Source organism: Myotis daubentonii, chromosome 7, assembly GCF_963259705.1.
Source record: "Myotis daubentonii chromosome 7, mMyoDau2.1, whole genome shotgun sequence".
Classification (NCBI taxonomy): domain Eukaryota; kingdom Metazoa; phylum Chordata; class Mammalia; order Chiroptera; family Vespertilionidae; genus Myotis; species Myotis daubentonii.
Window position 1 is genome coordinate 36,803,391 of NC_081846.1, and position 10,542 is coordinate 36,813,932.

The 10,542-nt window shown below is 58.0% G+C and overlaps 1 protein-coding gene across 1 annotated transcript; it reads left to right on the forward strand.

Moving 5' to 3' along the window:
• Window positions 1-462: 462 nt before the first annotated feature.
• LOC132238828 (G-protein coupled receptor 35-like) lies at window positions 463-8,071 on the forward strand. The gene is made up of 3 exons (XM_059704872.1): window positions 463-1,353; window positions 7,383-7,538; window positions 7,829-8,071. The coding sequence occupies exons 1-3, from the start codon at window positions 463-465 to the stop codon at window positions 8,069-8,071; spliced, it is 1,290 nt and encodes a 429-aa protein (XP_059560855.1).
• The last annotated feature ends 2,471 nt before the right edge of the window (window positions 8,072-10,542 follow it).

Genomic DNA, 10,542 nt, shown 5'->3' on the forward strand with positions numbered 1-10,542 from the left:
CGTGGGCCAGCTCTGCCTCCCAGAGGAGTCTGGGGGCCCCACTGCTGGGGCTGTGGGTGGATGGCACTTGGACAGGCCCACGTGGCCCTGGGGGGACAGGGTTACTGTGCAGGGGCCTCGGTTAGCAAAGGTCCTAAACGGAGCTAAAGCCTTCGGTCAGGAGGCCCAGAGAGGAGCCCATACAGAGCCCCCTGCCTGGCAGGATGCCACTGGGCAGGGCGGGGCAGCTGGTTGGTCCATAGTCTTCAGGGGGCTTAGGTGGAGCCCCTGGGGTTAGGAGAGGGGGCACCCTGATCCAGGTCGTGTGGGAGCCCTGGGACTGGCACAGGAAGTGGGGGGAGAGGGAGAGGAAGTTGGAGGGGGTGGAGGAAGGGAGGGAGGCTGCAGCATTTCCCTCCCTGCCCCCAGGAGAAACAGCCTGCCGAAGCTCCCACCATCCTCCCACCTCCTCGGGCGCCAGCCATGGTGCCTATGGCCGATGGCCCTGGGAACAACTCTAACAGCTGCAGCACAGACAGGGGCACCCTGTCGCAGGTGGCGACCATCGCCTCCATCTGCCTCATCCTGGTGCTGGGCCTGCTGCTCAATAGCCTGGCGCTCTGGGTGTTCTGCTGTCGCATGCGCAGGTGGACGGAGACCCGCATCTACATGGTCAACCTGGTGGTGGCTGACTGCCTGCTGCTGCTGAGCCTGCCGGGAGTCCTGCACACGCTGGGCCAGGGGGTGGGGGCCCAGGAGGGCCCCCTGTGCAGGGTCCTGCAGAGCTTCTATTATGTCAACACCTACATGAGCATGTGGCTCCTCACAGCCATCGCCACTGACCGCTATGCCGCCCTGCACTTTCCCCTGCGGGCCCGGGCTTGGCGTGGCCCCCGCCAGGCTGCCCTCACCTGCGCAGCCCTCTGGCTGCTGGTCATCGGGGCTGTGGCCCTGCCCGTCGCCTGGCTGCGTCCAGGGGAGAGCTTCTGCTTTGGGCGGGGTCACACACGGGGCCCCAAGGCTCTCATCTTCTCCCTGCTCCTCTTCTTCCTCCCGCTGCTCATCCTGAGCTTCTGCTCCAGCCAGGTGCTCCGGCGCCTCCACCGTGAGTGGACTCGGGCGCAGCCCCAGGCCACCACCCCCATCCTCAAGGCCCTCTGCGTGGTGATGGCCAACTTGGTCACCTTTGTGCTCTGCTTCCTCCCACTGCACGTGGCCTTGCTGGCCAAGCTCGTGGCCCAGTGGATGAATGCAGCCTGCCCCACCATCCAGAGGGTGGCCACCTTTGTGCAGGTGGCCTCCCGCATTGCCAACGCCAACTGCTGCCTGGACGCTGTCTGCTACTATTTCGTGGCCGCAGAGTTCCAGGAGGAGGTGGGGGCCGTCCTTGCCAGGCCCTGGCCTTTCTGGGGAAGGATGCCGGGTGCTCCTGCCTGTGACCATCCCGACCTGGGCACCCAGGGGGAGGCAGCGGAGGAGAGGGGCACAGGAGTGGGCCCCGCACAGCCCTGAAGCAGGAGGCGGGAAGCGTCCCGGGCCCCCACGGAGCCACACTCTTCCTGCTGCCACAGTGTCTGCAAGAAACAGCCTCCCTGAGCGCAGCCTGACTTGGGTGCTGGCTCAGAATGATGGGTCCCAGACTCAGGACTTTCCCTCTGCAAATAGAATTTAACCAAAAAATTAAAGGACTGCCACCACACGGATCTTCTCCTTCAAAGCCCAGCTTCTCGGGTGCTCTCTCCCTTTCCAGCCCTCAAGCTCCGTGGCGCAGTGACCCCGTTTTCGCCAGGTTGAACTCCGACCTCCACCCTCCATTCTCTGAGCACTGGACGACCTGGAGAGGGTGTTACAGAGAACCAAGACATCATTTCTTCTGTCACCTCCAGATCATGATAAGATACAAATTCTACTGAAGCTCAGGGTCTCCCAAACCCTCCAACCATTGCAACATAACCCGACTAGGTCCCAGGGCCGCAGGGCATCCATGTCTCCACTCGGGGTCCCATTTAAAGAGACACAGCTGTCAAATGAGTTTAAAGAAATTCTTTTTAAAAAAGGTTTAACTTGGATTCTTGAAGAGCGTCAAAGAGATCGCCTTCCTTCCTTTGGGGGTGCCGCTCAGGCCCCTTTTCCTCCTCACCCCATCTCCTCAGCTCCACCCACAGTGTCCCCTCTGCTCGGTGCCTCTCAGTCCCTCCCTCAGCGGGCTCAGGCCTGATGCCTGAAACTTCAGAAGCTGTAGTGTGTGAAGTTCCTCCCACCGGGTCCTGAAAGAGGGCCCTCCTGTGACTCCAGGAAGAGGAGTGTCCTTGGAGGAGAGCCCTGAGCAGCAAGCGACCAGCCCCCCCCTCTCAGCTGTCCAGCTGCGCTCAGGGTAGTGGTGAAAACGGTCCTGGCTCTGGGAGGCGGTCGTCCCCCACGAGGCCGCTGAGTGTGGCCCAGTGGCCCTCCGCAGCCAGAGCCCAGGCCTGACTCTGGGAAGATACTCCTGGCTGCTCCATGGAGACCCCCCTCACAAAGGCCCAGGGAGAGCCAGGGGCCTTGGGCTCCGGCTGTTGGCAAACTTGTGGGAGGAGCAGGGCTCAGCTACTCTGTCCTCACCTTGCCTCAGCACCCTGGTAGGAGCAGCCCCTGGAGTCACCTTCCAGGACTGATCCTTTTGGGAAATCGGGTGCCAGAGGTCCAGGCCCTCCCAGCCTGGGGGAATTCTGGGGCACAACAGGCTGCTGACTGAGGGCAGCCAGACCAGACCCATGCCGAGGAGGGGCCACCACCCTTAACAGGGAACTGATTTCACAGTCTCTGTGCCTCAAGCCCTGGAGCAAAAGCCTGGGCTGCTGTCCCGGGTGCTGCTCATCTTGATCCCAGGCCTGCGTCCAGCACCTGGCAGAGAAGGGGGTGGAGTGCTGGGTGGAGGAGCTGGGCCAGGTTGACTGGGGTGGAGGGGTGGGGGGAGCCTGCTTCACACCCCCTCAGCTCCAGGCCCTCCACGTCTTCTCTCCTTTCCTTGGCAGAGTGGGTCTGGGTGGGGGCGGGGGTAGAAACGTGACACGTCCCGCTCCAGTGGTGTATGCTCTATGGGGCCGAGGTCCACTGATCCAACCTTTTCTCTCACCAAAGAGGATTCTGGGTCACAAAAAAGCAGGGAGTGCCCACGCAGCGGTGTCCAGCTGCGATTAAAGTTTTACATAATTAACAAAGGGAAAATGAATCTTCACTGTGACCCAAACCAACTTCATAAAAGTAATACACTGAACGGAAACATGGCCAAAGTGTGAACAGGCAAGGCAGGGTGTGGAGACCCAGAGGTGTAGGCCCCTGGCACCCCAGCCTCCCTCCCGGGCAGGGTGGCCCTCCAATTCCGACAGCCAGCAGAAAGGGTCTGGGATGGTCTTAGGCCATTCCCACTGATAAAACAGGACAGGCTGGGGGGCTTAGAAGAAACAGGCGTTTATTTTTTACAGTCGGGCACCGGGGAGCAGGCATGGGAAGGATGCCAGTATGGCTGGGTTCTGGTGGGAGCCGCTTCCTCGTTCACAGCTGCCCGCTCACTGTGACCTCATGCAGCAGAAGGGATGAGGGAGTTCCGTGGGGTCCCTGTGCAAGGGCACTGAACCCATTCATGAGAACTTGTACTCCACAGCTGCCCACCCCCTACCTGAGCCTGGCGTGGCATTGCTGGCCTCTACGTGGAGCCCGGGTGCTGGGCCGGCAGACACTGAATCTGCTCACAGAATAGCCCTCCAGGGGCCTAGGGGCGTCCTCGAGCCGGCTCCCTGAGTGCATGTTCAATGCCTCCCTCACCAGCTGTCTTCTCTCAGCCCTCTGCGTCCCAGGGACCCTCAGATCCAGGGTCAGCCTCATGTAGGTGCAGCTCCAACGTGACTACACCTCATGCCTGTCCAGGTAACTAGAGCCAATGTCCATGATTTGGAGTCTGGAGATCACAGGGTCCCGGAGGACAAGAAGCTGCCCTCCCCCTGGTCTGACTCCTGTAGCCAGACCATGGCACCCTTTGCAGGTCCCAGCCAGGACTCCTGGGGGTGACTCCTGGGCCAGGGATGATGAGGGGCCAAGGTGGGCACTCCCACCAAGCACCCCCTTTCAGTCACAGCATTTTGGGGCAGTTGGACAGACATTAGCAGAGCCAGGGCACCAGGGCAGAAAGCCCCAGGTGCCCAGCAAGCGACAAAACTGGGAAAACACGAACCTCGTCCCCAGGTTCTGTCCTCCCCTAGCATATCGCTGTCATGCGGTTTAGACCCCCTGACCCATATCGCTGTCATGCGGTTTAGACCCCCTGACCCATATCGCTGTCATGCGGTTTAGACCCCCTGACCCATATCGCTGTCATGCGGTTTAGACCCCCTGACCTTTCATATCGCTGTCATGCGGTTTAGACTCCCTGACCCTTTCCTCCCTAGAGATAACATCTAGGCCTCAGCTGTATTTCAGCTCCAGGCCCAGAAAGGCAGCAAAACCAGACAAGCTACACCTTGGCTGCCTCAGGACCAGCTGCATTGACTGATAACCCCCTGCCCGGGTGCTGACGGGTCAGTGGAGACCATGACCCTGTAAGGACACACCTGGGAAGCTGATGAATATTCTATTGAGACCCTCCCCTGAGACCTCCCCTAAGATTGCCACCTGCAAGAGAGATAAATACCCTCTGTGCCAGGGGAGCACGCCGGTGCCTCTCCCTTCCCCCTTCTTCTCTCTAAGGCAGCGGTTGCCGCTGGTGGTCCGTGAGGTCCGAAAGGTTGCTGATCGCTGCTCTAAGGGACCCCAGGAGACCAGGGGAGCAATGGGCATCGGCAGCTCATCCCAGTCTTACCCCCAAACCTGTCCCCAAGGCCCCCTTTTCTCTGACCTCCTAGGGAGGCAAAGCAGCCCAGCCTCGGCTCCTGTGGCTTCTTCCATGCTCAGCTCGTCCCTGTTGCCCTGCCCAGGTTTCATAAACACCCCATCTGAGTGCTTTCGCTGCTGCCAGTAAACGCTTGCTTTGCTGCACCGTGTCTCTTGACCGAAATCTTCCTTCAAGACAAGAACCGAGGTCTCATCATCTCGCTGGTAACAGAAGGACCCACTCTGCCTGCTGCTTTCGATCGGAGTGACCCTGAGAAACAGCCCCGGGACTTGCCTGGAGGCCCCTGGAGGCCCCCTGTCTGTGACGCAGAGGCCTTGGTCCCCGTCTGTGACATGGAGGTCAGTTCAAGAGGCCAACGGTTGCCCCACATGGTCACTAATTTCCCTGTCAAATGCTGTGGCGGCTCTGCCTCAGACTCAGGAGGTTTGGCCCGGCTGGGAGAGCCCCGGCAGCAGCCTGTCTCGGGTGTTGGCTTTGGGGCCTGGAAATGAGGAAGGATGTGATAAATAGCCGCCATCTGTGACATCCAGTGGCGATGGCTCTGACGAAACAGTCACTGTGTCGAGGCTGCGGCCAAAGATCCTCCGGAAGGTGCTGGCCGCCGGCGCCGGGTGAGCTACTAGCTGGGTCGGGTGGGGCCACATCTTAGGAAAACGTTGAGCAAACTGCAGCCTCACTGTGGGCTCTGGGCCTGTGGGAGATGATTGAGGGCGTTTGCTCCGATCAGACTCTGTTGGATGGTGGGGAAGGTGGGTGGGGTGAAAGCTTGCCTTTCGCCGGACAAGGCTTGGTCATTCATCCACGTGGGCCGGCGGAGGACGCTGGTCGGTCACCGTTTCTTACTTGCATCACAGACACAGAGACTTCTCCTCCAAGGCCGACTTTCTGGGGAGCCCGGCAGCAGGGAAGTGGCGTCAGAGTGCTCCTCCAGGCTGCAGGCACCCGGGAGCAGGTGGGGACACACATCTGTGACGGGAGAGCTGCCCTCAGTCACCCGCGGCACAGTTGTCCTCACAAACAGAACGCCCTCGGTCCTGTGTAGCAGGCTTTTCTGTAGGAAGCCGGAGTCCACGTTTCGGGTCTCGTCCTCCCTGGTCAGCTCGGCACCGTGGCCTGGGGACAGCCAGCTGTGTAAAGCAGCGGTGAGGCTGTGCTCCGACAAACCTTCATTTACAAGAGACGGCAGGCTGACCCTCGTCTGCACCGCCAGGCCTGGCGGGCGCTGTGCTGGGGCACCGCGGCTCATCTGTGTCGTCTCCTGGGCTGGTCTCCTGACTGCGGCATCGATGACAGTGCATCACAAACTCTTTTTTAAAACGGAAACGTATTGAGGCAACATTGGTGAATAACATACATTTCAGGTGCTCGAGGCAATTCCACCTCCCTGCCCTCTGTTGAGCGCCCCCCACCTGACGTCTAGTCTGTCTCCATGTGTTTGGCCCTGTGACCCTGGCTTTAATGCAGTGCAGGGCCTGCCTCAGGCGCCGAGAGGAGCCTGAGTTGCCCATTAGCCCAGGACACTCAGCCAGGGGACTTAGGATGACTCCGGCACGGGGACTGCACCGCGGGGCACAGACGTGACGTTCAAGCCCCGTTTCTGTCCCGGGGCTGCTCCTGGGGCCTGAGGGCAGTGGGTCTCCTGGTGGAGGTTTGACCCCTCGTGTCTCTGAGCAAGCCGGCTGACGTGGCACGGAGCCCACCACAAATTTGCTCTCCTGTGAGCCAGGATGTGGCCTGAGCTAGAAGCAGCTCGGTGGAGTGATTTGGTTCCCTAACTAGAGTCAAGTCCAAGTTTCTGAGACGGAAGGCTGGATGAAAATAGGAGGGAACCCGTGGAAGGAAATCTACCTTCTGAAGTGTTTAAAGGAACAGCGATTACGTGTTTGTCAGTAGGTCCCAGGGACAATCACAGCAGGGTTAGTAACGAGAAAGACGGGGTTCTTGGGCCTGCCATCTGAGGGGAGCCCCACCTGGAGTGGGAAGGGGTTGGTGGGGTGAACTAAGCCTGTGGCCTCAGTGCTTTGTGGGTTGTGGACCCCAAAATATTAGTTACTCCACGTGGGGAGGGGCTGATCAATAAGCCTTTGCCATTCCCCATGTCCTTGCTGGGACGATGAGGCAGGCAGGGGGTTCAGATTGGAGAATCTGGGATAGGGACGCATCACGAGGCTTCCAGCAGAGGCCTCATGGTCTCATGTGTGTCTTGGAGGAGGTTAGTCTGGCCACACGGCTGCACCGCTGAGATGGGGCAGGCAGACATCACAAGATTCCCGGGGACCGCAGGGGGACACCCTGCGTTCATCTGGGGTGACAGGGCTGCCCTTGTTTGGTGCAGGTATTGAATGTGAGAAGTGGAGGAAGCAGGTGCAGAGGGAGATGCAGGGATGAAAATGGTGGTGGGTGGGGGGTGAGGGGTGCTCCCCCATTGCCCACTCTTGGTCCCTGAGGCCTGTCCCTGCACCCTCAGCGGGATTGGGAGTGTCCTCTGTGTTTCCCACATTTTCATGACCCTCTCTGAGTGCTTTTTGTTCCTCAGACCACTGACCCTGTCCACACCATGTTCATCTGGCATCTGGCCGCTCCCGGGGAGGTGGCAGGGGGCTTCATCAGCGTCCCCAATCACACAGCCGATTGTAGTTCTTCCAGGACGGACCACCTGCACGAGTGCAGCCTGCTGGGCAGACACCAGCAGGTAAGTTCAGAATTCCAGGTGCAAAAAGACAGAGCCTGAACTGCAAACGCCACGCGTCATGGGCAGGAGGAGCCTCTGTGCTCCCTGGCTTGGCTGGTGCGTCTCTGGCCCGGGAGCAAGTCTCTGGTATCTCGGGGGGTAGAGGTTGCAGTGTGGCACACTCTCAGCTTCTGGTTGTGAAGCCACAGGCAGAACTGCCACTCATGGGACCGCACTCACACCCTGTCACAGGTGGGACACTCAGAGCCGGATCCCAAGTCAGCGTCCCGGCCAGCCGGCTGTGGCTGTAGCTGACCACCTCAGTGACCCGCATGGACAGTTACTGGGAGTGTCGGGTTCTGGACGCTGTGCTGTGCCCTCCATACAGAAGATCCTCCTCGGCCATGGCAGGTGCCCAGTACCCCAGGTTACAGTGGACAGACCGTGCCAGCCTCATCCACAGGATCATTCAGGGTTGCTGGGGTGAAGCCTGTTGTCCTCCAAGTGGTGTGGACTTTGCCCCCCTGCCTGGTGGCACACTCTGGGAGCGCTGAGAATTGAAGGACAGCTGGATGCCCATGACTGGGTTCACGTCCCATGGCAGCCAGTGTCAGTGGGCTGAGCCAAGGGGGCCCACGGGGACCCAGGGTCAAGCCGTGCAGGCAGGGCCTCCAGCTGCCAGGTCTCAGGCCCTGCCCTGCCAAGTTCTAAACTGCCCACAGTCCTCAGTTCCAACTGTCCTTGCGAGTGGCCAGGCAGGGGCTGAGGTCAGAGGTGGCAGGGGAGGGGTGACTGTTTGACTTCTAAGGTTCCTTCCAAATGCAAGACCAGACCTTTGAGCAGGGGAGGGTAGTCAGGGGTCCTGGACAATCTTTGTCACCCTCATCATTTGCTGGTGGGCCTGGCTAAGGAGTTTGACCTGGGAGCTTGTTCAGGGCACTTTTCCGAGTTGAGGTTAGGGTGTGTCCCAGGAGAGGGTTCAGGAGATAGGGCCTGCCCGTGCAGGGTCACAGCTGAGCTCAGACCCCTCTGAAGTGTGCTCTGGGAAACCCTGTTCTGAGAGGTGTCACTTGGGGTCGAAGAGGGGCTGGAGAAGAGGGATGCCTTGGGGAAACCAGTTTGAGAGAGGACAGTCCTTTGGCAGGATAGAAAGAAGCTAGGACAATTCCTGGGGAAGTGGAATGGGAAAACTGAGACAAGAAAATTAAACAAGGCCAAACAGTTTGGGCAGCTTGCGTCCAGCTAGTGAATTGCAAGACCTTATCTTCCCCAACGAAGAGCAAACGATTCATATCCTTCCCCCCAACCAGGGAATATATAGCTTCAATCACCCTGGCCTGGGAAAATAGGGAACAAAGACCCAATTAATGCCATCTGTGCCAGCTATATCCCAAGACAGATGGAGTTGGGGAATAAATAACAAAAAAACCCTTAAAACCAGACAGACCTTATAAAAGTAAAATAGACCAAAGAATAATCCAAAACTCCCCTATGCACGCATTTTGATGCGTCAGCATATTAAAAATTCACCTGGAACGCTGATGAATATCCTGGTGAAACCCTCCCCTAAGAGTCTCAATTGTAGAATAAAAACAGGATAGAAAGTCCTCAGGACAGAGATTCAATGCGGGCTCACTCTAGGGCACGCTCATGCCCCTTCCTGGGCAAGAACTTTTTATTTCTAAGGGTCCCCACACGACTTGCAACCAGGGGAGCAGTGGGCAGTGGCAGCTCGACCCAGGCTCACCCCTGGTCCTGTCCCCAAGGCTCCCTTTTCTCTACTTCCCAGTGAGCTGAAGCACCTCGCCTGCCGCACTGCTTTCCTACAACATTCCAGAGAACCGACTCGGAGCACCACCTAGGCTCTTCCTGCTGTTGCTTCTTCCCTAATTCCTTCCTTCGTTTCCTTGTCCCAGCATTAATTAACATGCTCTCAACCCATCTGAACTGGTACTGCGAGATCTTTCCAGCACGAAGTCAAGAACCCACACATTACAGGCTGGCCTGAGGCACACCTGCTCCGGGCCAGCCCCTGTCCAGCGACAGTCCTTGTCCAGAGCTGGACTCAGGGCTAAAGGATGGGGTGCGGGTGCTGGTGGTGGCAGCGTCCACAGGGCAGGTCCCCCAGAGCCATCAACACATTCAATGATTCAATTTTTCCCCAACTTTGTTTAAACTAAAATTTAGTTGACCAGGTTAGTCTTATGAGCAGAGTTAATCCAACCCTTGGTCCACCCCGAAGTTCTGGGGCCTGGAGAGCCGACCACACCCAAATACCCTCTTTCCCCTCCAGGGCAGGGGAAGGGGCTGCACCGGGGGCCCCCTTCTATGCGAGTTCCATTGGGAGCCACAGCCGTGGAATCATAACAGTGTCTGACATCCGTGTGCTTGATCAGTCATCACTCAGCCACACAGCGGGACCACAGGAGGGACGAGTCACAGGGGCTTCATATGAGAACCAGATGCCTCAGTGTCGGGGTCAATAGAAGGGACTTATTAAGTAGTAGTGATAAAAACATCCCATGTGCAGGCTCTATAAACCAGGTAAGATGGAAACTACTTACGAATGAGAGTCACACTGATAGAAGGTACATTTATAAAACATACCCCAAACTGTAATGCTGTCAGGCCTTCATTTGAAATGCTATGTGATCACTTACATAATAAAATAAAATAAAATCAAGGAAAAAAATATTTTAGAAAACAGAACGACACTCTCGCTGTGCTTCTGGATTATTTTATTACACAGATCAGCAACAAAATATTGTGCTTGCTCCCCTACGAACAGAATGACGCAGAAGGACCCCACAGAGTCTGGTCCAAGTCACCTGCAGTTGCAGACGTTGCCTGAGAATCATTATCTAAGTAGTCTCCATGTGAGCCACTGAACGACCACTTAGGAAAAAACTAAAAGAGAAAATGTCAGTAGAGAGAAGCGTCTGGCAGTGGCAGCCTCACCAGACAGCAGGGCGACCGGTGCTGGGACTCCCTGACCTGGCAGCCCGTGCAACTGCGACTCTGAGGC